Source organism: Seriola aureovittata, chromosome 4, assembly GCF_021018895.1.
Source record: "Seriola aureovittata isolate HTS-2021-v1 ecotype China chromosome 4, ASM2101889v1, whole genome shotgun sequence".
Taxonomy (NCBI): domain Eukaryota; kingdom Metazoa; phylum Chordata; class Actinopteri; order Carangiformes; family Carangidae; genus Seriola; species Seriola aureovittata.
In genome coordinates, this window is record NC_079367.1 from 27,271,307 (window position 1) to 27,285,808 (window position 14,502).

The following is a 14,502-nucleotide window of genomic DNA, read 5'->3' on the forward strand; positions in this document are numbered from 1 at the left end:
TCAATGCTGCGGTTGTTTTTTCTGTTGAGTGTGCTTCTCATAGCCGACATGTGTCCATATCCATATCTATCAAAAACATAAGTTAAGTTTAGTGTGTCAATAACTGATTAATCTATTAACAGTAATTAATCAGTAGCCATTGTTAACTGATCAATTGTTGAAGTCACGTATCTTTACCAGTCCTTCTCAAATGTGAAGACCTGTTGATGCGTTTTACCTTTTTACATCATCATAAATCAAAAACCTTTGAGGTTTGTGACAAGTGGCTGCCCTGCACTTAACAGGTAAGTTGAAGTTGTTTGACTCTTGATGATGACATTTATCATTATTTTTTGAAATTTCATGGAATAGATATTTGCATCATTAATTTAAAATGGAAGTATTAACTAGTTGTAGTCTTAATGACACTGGGTGAATCCCCGTGGTGAAATTAGGTCACCTGATCGCAAAAATCCTTTTTTTCCCCTCCCTTGATAGAGCTTTTATTTTTTAGGTTCCGGTCAGACTGACTGTCTGACTTGACGCAGCCAATCCTGTAGTCGCGTACGAATCGACGCAGATGTTCAGACGCCACGCCCCGCGTCACGTCGCCCACCTTCGTGTTTTCTCGGCTGAAGGGTGATTTTCTTCCTCCGCCGGTGCAGAGAAGCAGTGAGAGTGCCTGTGTTTTTCTGCACCGCCCTCTATCGATGATCAGAGGGACATATTGTTTGTGATGAATCACTGTAAAAGCAGTAGCCTGTGCAAACATGACACGCTGCTGTAATGAAACACAAACTCTTCACAGCTAACGCAGCTTGTCACACGGTTTTCAGATGTAGGCTCTGCAGAATTTTTTATTTCAAGTATTCCATAGATCCATTGGTTTTACAGTGATGTCTGGAATAAATGGTTGAATGGTAACATAATTGTGACTGATGTAAACCTGATTCAACACGACTCAAGCAGTTTCATACTATGTGGAAATGAATGGAAACCAATGGGTCACTGGGACAGTTGAAAACACGTTCTAGTCTCAGCAACGGTTTGCATAATGGTTAGCTCTAATGTAAAGTTTGTTTTTATAGGGCTAAATTCAAAAGCACAGATATGGCCCTTTGATATTCCTCTTTATATTCACTACAGATTCACTTGCTAAGTGGATAAAGTGGTTATATTTCATATTTTGTGAATTGAATTTGAAGCAGCTTTTTCCTGCAGAAGAATCTGAAACAGTATTTACACCAAAACTCTCCAATGAAATTGTTTTAACACAAACACGCACTGGTTTCTCTACACACATATTATAAAGCATAACTCATAACAATAATGAATAGTTTAAAAATAAGTAAAATGTGAAATAAACATTAACTTAAGCTTTTACATCTTATTTCTCTGTGGCTGTGGTTGTGGGGGAAGCTTCATCAAATTGACAGTATTAACAATATTCAACCAGTGTAATGTTATTATAATGATCAATAAGAACAATATGGACAATCTGGATCTATATCGGTCCAGCTGCAGCTCAGAGCTCAACCACACAGGACCCACACACAGAAAACCAGACGAGACTGTTTCAGCTTTAACATTTTAATAACAGATCTCCATATACAAACCAGATACAGTGACGTCATTCTGCCGTTATAACTTCCACCAGAACAGGCATGAAGTGTGTGAAAGCGTGTCTGATGCTGTGTGTGTGTGTGTATGTGTGTGTGTGTGTCGGTCCATGCATGTGGCAACTGTATGGTGATAATGGAGAATGCATATTTTACACATACACATTTTGCACACACACATACACACAGCGGGAAATAAGAAAAACAATGTAAAAATGACAGGCCTTTAAACAGCGTCTGTTTGTCTTCCTTCAGACTGAAATGTCAAATAAAAAAGTGAGCATGTTTGGAGGGATTCGCTTGGTTCTGAATGCTTGAGTTGCTTCTGTGCAGAAAAAGGCGTTAAGAGGAAAACACTGGCAGAGATTTTAGTTCACTGAACTGTTCTTTTTCAGCATTTCAGCATTGTGTTGGCCCAGGTTCTTGCCTCACTTGACGCGGCACTGGTTATTTTGGTACTTTCTGCTTGTCAACAGCCTGGACACAAGGATTTGTAGAGGTGAGAGGTGAATTATTGAATTTACTCAGGTTGCAGCTGTCAGCTGTGTGGCGCTACAGCTGTTCCTTTGATCAAAGCTTTTTTTCACTCACACTTCACCTCTCAGTTAGCTCTGGAAACCAGAAATATATCTGCTCCAGAATGAGGCTAAATGCTCAGAGTCCATCTGAAACATCCAAACATGTCTTTCTCAGGACTAAGTTCAAACTTATTGTGGTTAGAAATCACAGAAAGTCACTTAAATCATTGGTTGACAAATTGCTAATACTCTTAATACAGTTTACAATAGTGAGTGTTTAAGTAATATTTGTTTTGTTTGTTTCTTTTGGAAATGGCGTGAAGGACAGCATTTAATGAAGCAGGATCCTCACTCATCTTTTTACAGCGGCTTTCACTGTAATCATCATCATCATCATCATCATCCTACCATCTACTGCAGCCTGTGTGTTTGTGTCATGTTCTCTGCATGATTAACCTACACTAACATTAGCTTAAAAACGTCATGGCTTCAAAATGTCAAATAGTGATGTTAGTGGAAGGTTTTTATGTGAGGTTGTACACAAAAAAACAAAAAACATATACTCTGTGGGAAAACTTTTCTTTTTCCTGAAAAGTTTGATTGATAATCTTTGAGTGCAACATACAAACATACAAGCAAAGGGTCAGTGATCAATGCCAAGCAATCTCTTCACATCTGCAGTCACTTCTATTTTAGCCCTTCAGTTCATCCTTCATACACCTCTTTTGTTTTTTTAGTGTCTTGGAAAATTTGTAGAGGCCTCACAAATTTAGCACGTAAATAAGAAATATTAAAAAACAATTAGAAATGAGTTTAGTTACTGTCTTCTCAGTCAGTTGTCTCTTGTATTTCACCCGGGTCTTCTCTTAAACTATGGAAGTTCACACACAAGTTTTACATCTCTCTGTCAGAAGACTAAAAAGTCACATTGAAGTTCCTTCAAACAGCTTGTGCAGCAGAAGCCAAGTGCTTTATGGCTGAAAAAGATTAAACTGAAACTCACAGACAATGCTCTACAGTGCTGTATACTGTGAGTTCCCTTATTCAAATACAATACATCCTGATTATGTCTTGCATACTTGCATTAAAATAGATGGTATAATAATAGTAAACATTAGACAGTGGACCAAAAAACGAGGCTATAAAATACTTGGATTAAGCTGCACAACCTGAAATTCAAACTTTTGCCCGCATGTACTTCAGTATTTCAGGAGAAGGTTGAAATGGATCATTTTCATCTTGTGGTGAACTGTTCCTTTAACATCTGAAGCATTCATTTAGCCTTACAGCCATGACTGAACCCTAAAACCCATGAGGGCGTTCGAGATACACTCGGTAAGAAATGCTGTTGCTATGACAACAAAAGTGAGTATATGGGCTGCAACAATACCCTTGCACCGTTTCAAATACACCGCAAGGGAACTGGTGGTTTGTCTGTTGCTCCAAGGGCATAACCCTGGATCCTGCAGCCCTGGAAGTAGCTCTGCTATTTATAGGATGTATTGTCAGACAGGTAACTCTATAAATCACACACACACACACACACACACACACACACACACACACACACACACACACACACACACACACACACACACACACACACACACACACACACACACACACACACACACAGGAAAAGAAAAAAGACAAACGCTGATAAAAAAAATACTGCTTCAGTTGGCTTTGAGACATCACACATGTAAGACAGGAGTCAGTAGTTTGTTATGGCCCAAAATAAGAGGCATGCAAAAGGAAAAAAAACAAAACAAAGTAAAAACAAAAAACAATACAAAAGACATCGATCCTGTTCAGAAACACCTCAACAGCCCTTTGTGTCTGGTTTAATGTTAAGAAGCGCACAGAATCAGTTTGGCATGCAGACGTGTTGACTATCAGCCGGGGCGAGTGGGGTACCGACTCTCACTGACTGTGAATTCAAACCTGCTCCAAATTTATAACAATTTAATAATAGTTTGTTATTAAACGTCCTTTTCCAATTCCTCATATCAAATCCTGAAAAACATTTGGGTCTAATAACATACAGTAAGTATCATGTTTACATCATGGTGGACAGGGGTGTGCACCTCAGGGCTGTGCACCATCTCACAGAGGATTAAGTCATTCATGGCATAGTTGTTCATTTTCAGTCTCAACCAAAGTGGTGAATTGCCCGACAAACGGACAGACAGGCGATGCCATCCCTTGCTGCTAGCATCAGTTATAACTCTTAAACTGGGACAGACATAAAAAACATTGACTGCTCCAAGCAGCTGCTACTGCAGCTTTTCTATTGACAGATACTGTATGTCAGTTAGAGCAAAAATAACAACCCCTCCCAAACGGAAATCAGGTGACATGAGCACAGTGTCAGACTGGATAATGATGTTTAAAGCAAAATGGATATTTAACCTGGTTATCATTAGAAGAGGTCCGTCTAATATGATACAGCATTCATGTCTCCTGTCATATTTATAATGCGTCAAAATCAGCTCATCTTTGCACGTCCATCTCCAGTTAAACAAAGGTAAAACTGCAAACACTGAACTTGTGCACGCCAATATGAGAAGGTTTTCTTTTTTTTTTATTTGACCTTTTAACCAAAAATAATCACCAAATACCTTCTGGCAGGTTTATGGCAGACAGACCATATCTGGTCAAATGATGTGCCAGGAATCTGAACAAAGAGTTAATAAGCACCAGAGTTAGAATCAGTCTAAATGATACCCAACAAACGCAGAGGCAATTTCTGAATTCAAACAAATGTAACTGTAATCTTATCTGGACATAGCGCCGTTTCCTCTCAAGATGCACACCTATTAGATCCTCCGTATCCAGTAAATGGTGGGTTATGGGAGCTGTTTCTGCACAGAGATCAGATCAAACAAGACAATAACACCCTCTAATGTCAGCCATGGCAACTCAGGATGGACTGTGGATTTATTGTATGTGCAAATTCTTGCAAGAGGCAATTCAGGTGCAACAGGAATGGAGTCCAAGACACAGTATATATGATGCTACACCATAAGGGGATTGTGTGTGTGTGTGTGTATATGTATGTGTGTGTGTGTGTGTTACATTTGGAATGTGCAACGGTGTGTGTTTGTTCGTGAGCAGGTTATTTTTGTTGCTGTTTGTATTATTTGGACCTACTAACTCGGACAGGCAGCTGAAATGTACAGCCAGCAGCCCCTTTGAAGATTGCTCTCTGTGCTCGACTCGGGTTCGGTCTTTCTGAAAAGTCATACTGGACCCGAAATGCTTCCGCCTCCGCTGACGGATTAAACCCAGCTCACTTTCAGGGACAAACTGGAGAAACTCTATCACACGAAATAAAAACACATTGACATCTTCAAGTTCCCTAAAACAGCAGACATTCAATTTTTAACTGTGGTTGCTATGTACAATAGAAGGATCTTCATATATTAATATTCTTCATCTTTCCTGCTTTTTCTTCGCTTCCTTGCTGTCAAGTCATTATTTCCATACACGTTTGTCCTTTTTCTATTTATAGAGTATTTTCAGTATTTACAGTATAAATTACTACACAGTCTTGTGATAAAATAAATAACTTAAATACAATGGCCGTGGCTTTTGCAGTGTCTTTTACATGAAGGGGAAAGGGGAGGGTTTGGATGAAGGTGGGCTGAAGAACAAATGCAGACTGAGCCTGGCCTGCCGTTCGCTCCTCGTTGCCTCAGGGTAACACACAGAGAGGAAAACTGATTTGTTTGATGCAGTCTTTCTGCAGTGAAACATGGAGGGGTGAGGTGAAGGCAGACGGGCTGAAGCACTGGGAATAAAATTTATTAAATAAACTTTATTCCCATGGTGGCATGAGATGGGAAACTCTTCCTGAAGACCAAGTACAGTGTAGCTCTTACTTCCCACTGACAACCCATCAACATTTAGCTTTTCAAATTTCTTACCACAAATGTAAAGGAATAAATGCTGCCCTATAAATCTGAGGTTACAGCATGCTCAAAATATTTGTTTCCGGTTTTTGGGAGATGAAAACAACATTTTATAAATGGCAAGGTAGAGCTGCAGAAGGCTTTGAAAGACAGAAGAATCTGTGGATCTAAATTTTGTTATTAAGAGCGACTAAGTCATAACATTTGAATTTTGAACAAAGTACAAAAAAATATTATTACTGTTGTTGCTGTAGGACAGATAAGAATCACGGTTCAAGTTTTAAGTATATTATATGGCCAAAAGTATGTGGACAGGAGGCGAGCAGGACATCACCCATATGTGATTGCTGAGCATCAACCACAGGCTTTAATCTGCTGCTGGAACAGCCTCCACTCTTCTGGAAAGGTTGGGACTTTGGCACCTGGCTGCAGGGATTTGCTCACATCCAAGAGCATTAGTGAGATCCAACACTGATGTTGGGTGATAACATCTGGTTCACAGTCTGCTCACTCCCAGGTTCATCTCAGAGGTGTTGGATGGGACAGTCAAGAGTTTACACACCAAACTGTGAAAAACAGCTCCAGACCAAAGAGGTGTCCACGTACTTTCGGCCATGTTGTATATATTGTCCACTGTTGGTAGCGACTAGAACCTTGTCTGAGCAAAACTAATGGCTTACTAGCTTATGCGCTAGCTAGCATCTTTGTTTTATTCAAGTATTTGTAATTGTTCTCGAATTGCCAGCTAACTTTTTAACTATTAAGTCTTAATTGAGAGCTTCAGAAATCTGTTGAAGTAATGTTAGTTTCAGAAGTGTTTCCCTGGAAACCTTGGCCGCCGTGAGAGTAAAATCAATGGGGAACAGGTTTTGGGTCAGAGCATGTATAGAGAGTTATAGTGAAGGTATAATACTGCAGTTGTAGGTTGGGTACGATGTGAGAATCAATGAGGAGGATGACTGATAGAGAGAAGAGGATGAAGAACAGGGGAGTAGATGGAGGAAGGGATGAGTGCAAAGCTTCTCCTCCAGCTATACTACTGTGCCACTCGGAGAGTTCCCGTTCTGTGCTGTCAAGTTCTGAATGAGAGACACAAAGAAAAAACATAGTTAGAGTCCAGGGACAATCAGACTAAGAAAATCTATACTTCACTTTAAAGTGCAGGAAGATAAAAAGCCGTTGTTGCCGAGGAGAAGGAAGGTGAAATCCTCTCCAACTGTTGACTCATCTATTTAGCTTTTCAAGGAGGTGCAGTCTGAAAAATCTGCTCAAAACAAACTGATACTGAGCTGCAGGGAAATAAACTCGCAAGCAGAATTTTACTGAGCTTAGTTTTACTGACAAAGCAGTAATATTAAACTAACAACTAATAGTAAGGAGGCTAATTAACATTTCCTAATGAATGTCCTGAAATAAGTAAAACCACATTAGAGAAAAGCAGAATGACCCAATTCCATGGGTGAAATCCTCCACTTATTATGAGTAACTAAATATGAGACTGAAAAGGAGCATTCAGAAATGTAAAAATCATTGTAGGAAACTGGACATGAAGCAGGTTCAGTTCTCCTCATCTGGTCTCAGTTTGCATTGTCTTCATCATTGTGTTTTAACTTAATTGGCTAAAATGTATTCAACAATTTTGATAGTTAATTGCATGTAGGGGGGCAAAGCCCTTTATGGTTCCAGCTTCTAGAATGTGAGAATTTTCTTTGTATATTTAAATATCTTTAAACAACAGAGTCGTCACTTTGGGCTCTGAGGACTTGTGATGGGCACTTTTGTCACAATTTACTGACATTTAATCAACTAAATTATAAATCAAAGAAAAATAATCAACATGATTCATCTTTAATAATGAAAATAATTGTATCGATGTCTTTGATGATCCGGTGATTTTCTAATGACAGAGTTGACTGAAGACGTACCGCCTTCCCCGGCCGTGCCCAGGTGCAGATGAGACCCTCTTGGCAGGCCGTGATGATGCAGTCGTCCATGAACACCAGGACGGTCAGCCTCTCGTGTGCAATCTTCTTGCACACCAGCGGCTCCAGCAGCGGCACCTCGTGCATGCGTGGGCACAGAGTGGTGCCCAGGACCTTAGCAGCGTCCAGCCGGTTGCTCCTCGGCGCCACGTTGATCTTGTCGTTGCTTTTGCTGATGTTGCCCAGGCTGTGGTACCGCTTGTGCTCCTTCTCCACCCCACCACTGCCTCCGGACTTGTCCGACTTGCGCTCCTGGAGCGACAGCGTGGCAAAGCGGCCGATGCTGAATGGGGTGCTGTTTCCTCCGCCGGTGCTCCCTCCGCCTCCTCCACCTCCCCCACCGCCCTCTGAGGCACCCTGGCTCTTGGAGGTGTTTGCCACGGCAGGGTGGGGCAGAGAGTTGGAGCGTGAGAGGGAGCGAGGGAGCGGTAAGGGGAGTGTTGGTGGGTTGGAGGTGCCGGTGTTGGTGTTGGGTGGGTGATGGTGCCCTTCAACCCCTCCACTTCCTCCCACTCCTGAGGTGCTGTTGACCCCCCCGCTGCCAGAGTTGGCTAGTGAGGGACCAAAAGTGTTAGTAAAGGCGCGGGACAGCGGCAGGCGTGGGTACAACACATCATCCGTCAGGTCCCACAGACAGAACTGAGTGTCCTGCCCCACCGAGCCAAACCGGTACGTGACCGATGCCGAACCGCCGCCTTTAGAGCTGTGTCGAGAAAGACGCGACAACGTGCTGCTTGTTCGAACCCGGCCGAAGTGCATGGAGTTGTTTTGTGCCCCCTGGTGGAGCTCCTCCTCGCTGCCGCTAAGCTCCATAGGCTCATCATCTTCCAGGGAGGTTGTGAACGGGTCAAATGCCACCACATTGACCCAGGACTTGTGGCCGTGCCCCCTCGCCACCACTCTGCTTTCTGCAAATGACCAGACAGTAACCAGGTCATCCTCTCCGCCTGTGGCGAGGTATTTCCCATCAGGGCTCCACGATACGCACAGCAGTCCGCCAAAGTAGCTCTTCATCACCCCCTGCAGCTCCATCGAGTCAAAGTGGAAGACACGCAGGCAGCCGTCCTGCCCCACACACGCCACATGCACGCCATCCGGGGAGAAAGCAAACTCGTTGAGTCCTCCCTCACCCACGGCCCATCTGAGCAGCGGGTTGCGAGGCGTCTTGGTTTTGCAGGCGTAGACAGCAAAGCCTTCACCCTGCCGCAGCAGAGAGTACTGTGGGGCCGTGGTGCCACAGGGGTGGTCCACGTTGTAGAGGTAGAGGTGGCCACTGGCATGGGAGGCCAGGAACAGGTTCTCCGACTTGGGAAGCCATTTTAGACACGTCACCTTGGATTTGTCTATCAACCTCTGGAAAACAGGAAAGGGGAGGGGAAGTGGAGGGAAGGAGAGGAAGACAGAAAGATAAGGGAACAGATTTGGGTGAAAATGGGAAAGAGGGAACAGGAAGTAGAGTAGACTCAGGGGAATTGGTGACACAAGAATAACAGAGGTGAAATAAAGATATAAGTAATACCTTGATTTTTCGGGGGGTTATGTGGATAGATAGATAGATAAAATCACGTCATTGCTAGCAAAACGCATGATCTGAAAAAACTAAATGTGAACTACTGAGAGAAACACACGCAGAAGGGAAGCATGGGAAGTGAGAGAGTCTATAGGGGTCAAGAAACAAGCATGAACTGGAAGCGGAGACAGACTGAAACCAACAGAGAGAGAAAACCAGGGGAGTGGAAGATGAAGAAAGAAAAGATTTAGAGAAGCAAATCCCAGGGAGGTGAAGAGATTCAGCAGACACGCCAACACAACGTCTGCATGCAGTAGTGCACACTTACACCCCCATTCTCCTAAATTTAATTGGGAATCCCATTAAAGAAAATCCCATTAAACAGAAAGAGCCAGTTCAGAAGACGCAGAAAAAGTGTGAAAATGGCAAAGCGTGTTAGAGGGACAAACACAGAAGACAGAGTCTGAAATTCTAGGCTACATCACAGCAGGGCATAAAAATTGATACAGAGGATGACAAATTACTTCTGTGATTTTATAGCGGGCTCTAATTGCAGTAACACAAGGAGCTGCAACACTGGCCATAACACAGAGGAAGCTAAAATATGCAGACATATGCAGACAAGTACAATACCTCCTCATTGAAGAGTTTACTGGTTTCCTTCTTGATGGGGTCGAGATACTGGACTTGTCCAGCTGAGAAACCCACGATGAGAGCTACACTCTCTGCCGTGGCAGAGTACTGGTTGAAGTCGTGACACGTTGGCTGAGTCCCCTTGTAGATTCTCTTGTCTATTGGCTTACTGAGGTCTACAGCCTGCAGACAGACAAAGTGGAAAAAGAAAACCATGATGCACAAGCAAGACATCAGCCAAGTAGAGCGAAGCACCACAAACTGAGTTTCAGGCACGTTCAGATCTGGCGTTATTTATCCCGGGGGATTCATCTGAAAGCAAGGAGCTACACTAAAACAAATGATCATCACTCATGGACGACAAAATGTTACACTGAGATATTTTCACAGCAGCTACAACAGAGTTTAATAGAAAAACATCTTTCATCTAACCAAGAGATCAGCAGTAAACGTCAGATTTTAGTGTCAGAATGAAAGTGTCTGTCAAAAGCTACTTTGTGCTCAGACATTCAACAATCACACAGGGAGAACTCCATACAGGAAGATTCAGAGACGCTGATGTTATTGGTCTGCCCACCAACAGTACACTGGAAGGTCACATCTGATCTCTGAGGGTTTGCTGGAGTCATTGTGGATTACACTGTAGCTAGTCCTTATTGTCAAGACTTAAACATACATGGTTTCACCACAAACCACAACACTAACTAACTTAACACAAAGGGAAAGAACGTACTCATCATCATTTAGACTTAAAGGATAAAGACAGGCTGCCTTGGTGAAGCGAAACAGCTGAAGCTGAAGACCTGCTTCATACTGGAACACAGTCACTGAAATGCTGCTGTACGCAATGTAGACGTCTTAAAAAAAACATTTTCAACCAAATTCAGCCAAAAAAAGACAGCAGTGGGTGTCTGTGATGTGCAAATCAATAAAAACATTCTGACTGGGAAATGTAGGCAAAGCAGGAACACCCAAATAATAACTTACAACACTTCATCATAAAATAACACATTATGCACAACACTATTATTAGAGACGATTAGATATTTGGACTGCACCAAACCATAATTTTCATTACTGATTAATCTACTCTACTAATCTTGATGAATCAATTAATAGTTGGTCAGAAAACAGCGGAAATTGCCTGTTACCATTTCCCAGAGCCAACGGGTGACATCTTCAAATGTCTCATTTAATCTGACCAAAAGTCCATACCCCTGATATACTCAGTTTACTGTCATATGTGACAAAGAAATAGATTACGTCATCACACTGGACAAGATGAACCTGAAACTGTGAAGCATTTTTGCTTAAAAATGACTGAAGAACCGATTCATTTTCTGATGATAAATTAATGAATTCATCGAGTAATTGTTTGACCTCTATTAGACAGGCAACAAATTGGTATTGGCACCAATAATTACCTTATGAAGCAGTTTTGGTATATGACTTCATGACAGGTATTAGATCAGTACTTGCTATCGGCAGACACACTGAGTTCAGGTATCAGAGTCGGTATCGGGAAAGGAAAACTTATATTGGCATCCCTATTTTTTCTATATTAATGTAATTTCACCTACAAATACACTGATAAATCATTCACTCTTCAGCAGGGAAGACTGAGTTCACACTCCTCTTGAGGTTCCCTTACATAAGGAAGGTTAGGGATCCCTGAATTTTGAGGATGTGGGGTGTAATTTACTGCACGTCATGCTGCCTGAATGCACATCCTGACTAAATGCTGAATGTACAGTATATTGATTGTGATATGTATCTTAACTGTCAGTTGCATATGAATATGTTTGCATGTGATTTCCTGCAGAAACCATGTGAGCCTGAATACTGCATCAGTCATTTAGCCATCTACACACAGCTGCATAAGTAATATGACAAAAAGTCCTGTCAAATTAACTGCAGTAGTGGTACTTGCAGAGTAATTTTATTATGACCCAGAGAAGAGAAAATGATGAATTTGAAGGTGTGACTGATGGTGTGCAGTGAAACAGAGGCCATGACATTTTAAAATGTGCTCAGTTACAACATTTTCCTTCATTGATCCGTGTCACGTTAGAGGAGGAGAAGCTTTTTACATTTGTCCTCCAGTTCCTCCTAAATGGGTTATTAGCATTCCTCTTAAAGAAGCAGGTAGTACAGCTAGCTGCAAGCAGTTTCAGATCTCTACAAAAATCCTTGGATTTCTTGAATGTTAGCGATGCTGAAAACATGCTCTGTAAAGAGAAACTGGGGGACAAATACTGACACTACTGCTTCCATCATGTCAGGTGTCTAGTCAAGAAAAACAGCTGGCTCAAAATGTCATGTCTGTCATATATGAGCAGTAATTTTGTTAACTCATTAGATTAAAAGCATTGGCAATAAAAGTCTTACATCATTTCTACACTGAATTCTGACTTTTAATGATAATACATCATTTATTCCATAAAGGGACAGGGAGACAGTAAAGTCTATGATGCAGTGAGTGATATACATGGTTTTCAGTATTAAAATAAACTGCAAACCATCTGCTGGTGACTAATTCACCTTGCAATACCCCCTTCAATATGAGTAGTTACAGCTGCTCCAAACATGATTTGAGGACTAGCAGCAGAGATTCTTAATAGTACTGAGTGCTGCAGAGAGAATAAACAGCCTTTAGTTCACATGGTTTCAGATGAAAATGCAGTGAAGGGAGTGTTGTGCTGTCAGAGCCTTTCAGGCTGCTTCCTGCTCGTGTAGTAACACAGTTGCCCTCCTGTAGCGTCCACAGACACAGTGCATCCGTCTGGATGATGCACCATTCACTGTCTACTCAGCCAAATTATCCGCCTCTCCATTTTGCATTGCATAACAAATAGAAATGATATATGTGCATGTTCGCCAGCTCTGTCCAGCACCAGCAGCCAAAGAGGCTCGGTTTAAAAAGATGACGAAATACGAGCTAACAGCATCAAATTAGCAGTGCAGGCTAGCACGCTAGGCTAAGCCTGACCAACCAATCTGTCATTCTGGCCAAGAGAGGAGGGGAAGAACAGACTCACCTTCTTGATGTTGGTGTATGTGTAAAAATACAGCTCCCTGCCGATGTTGAAGCACACCCGCTCTGACTCCTCGCCCGGGTCTTCGGGCTGCAGCTTGACCATAGAGACCCGGACCGGCGGGAGAAAGCCCGCCGGAGAGGAGTTGGCTGCGGCATTCGAAGAAGAGGAGGCGGCGGCGGCGGCAGCAGCTGCGGCGGCAGCCCCGGGCCCCTGCAGCAGCCCGACCCCTCCGCCGGGTATCGGACCGGGTCCAGGCCCGGGGCCCAGCGTGGCTCCGGCGGACGGACCCCGCGGCAGCCCGCCCCGCTGCTGCGAGTCCGAGAGGGTGAGCAGCTTGTAGAAACCCTCTCTGGTCCGGAACTGGGATTTAATCTCATTGATATCCTTCAGAGCGCCGCCATCTCCGGCCATTTTTAGTACAAACAAGCCGCACAGGAAACTGAGATTTTGACCTGGAAATAATAACGGTGCAATAAAAAAAGTACTAGAATAGAAATGGGAGATGAGGCGAGGGCGAGCAGCAGCAGCCGAGCTCAGCTAGGCCGACCAGCACACCCGGTTTGCTCCAGTGCATTTTACACCAGCACCGGCGACCATACCGCTGCTACCTGGTAAATAAACCCAGAGAGAAAGCCCTTCTGAGCCGGCGTAAGCATCATCCTCCACCGGTCTCTGCCTCTGCTCATCCAGTGTGCGTAAAGTACGTGTGATGATGCGTCGACTGCTGCTGCCGCTGCTGCTGCTGTTGCTGCTGCTGGCCCGGCTAGGCACTGCGCACTCCCGCAAATGTGTCGGGGGTAAAGAGAGGGCATCCGGCCCTGGACAGCTTGTGTGATTTACCCCTCATTTAACCTCCTAGTGACACCCAACAGGACCACCGTAAAGACATGGTATAGAATCATGTGTGCTCCTTCAAAGCCCCGCCCTCATGATACAACTCTGTTGCTCTCGGGGCGTAAAGTTTTGCTGGTGCCTCTTTAAAACGCAATATGTAATTACTCGGCGTCTTTTTATGGAAAGAGATCAGCGCCACCAGAGATGGCTTCATTTGAATTGCAGAAATCTGACAGTGTCATGCTCGCACTGAGCTGTTTAATATTAAAAAGAAAATTGCTTTCTCGAATAAATGAATTAAAATTAAGGACGTGTAATGCGCACTCTAAAACGGAATGCAGTGGCTTGCAATTATATGCAAATATTATTTACTATATTTAAATTCAAATTTGTCGTTTGCCCAACACCCTTATGCCCCTATATTTGTCTTCAGACGGCTGTTTTACATTCAGCAGCTCAACATGAGGATGACAGA

At 43.0% G+C, this 14,502-nt stretch overlaps 1 protein-coding gene across 1 annotated transcript; it reads right to left on the bottom strand.

Moving 5' to 3' along the window:
• Nucleotides 1-1,553: 1,553 nt before the first annotated feature.
• On the bottom strand, nucleotides 1,554-14,478 carry zmp:0000000529 (WD repeat-containing protein 20). Its single transcript, XM_056373933.1, has 4 exons — nucleotides 13,194-14,478; nucleotides 10,156-10,338; nucleotides 7,956-9,365; nucleotides 1,554-7,109 (listed from the first exon to the last, which is right to left on the bottom strand). Exons 1-4 carry the CDS (start codon nucleotides 13,602-13,604, stop codon nucleotides 7,062-7,064), a joined length of 2,052 nt encoding a protein of 683 aa, XP_056229908.1. The 5' UTR covers nucleotides 13,605-14,478; the 3' UTR covers nucleotides 1,554-7,061.
• Nucleotides 14,479-14,502: the final 24 nt, after the last annotated feature.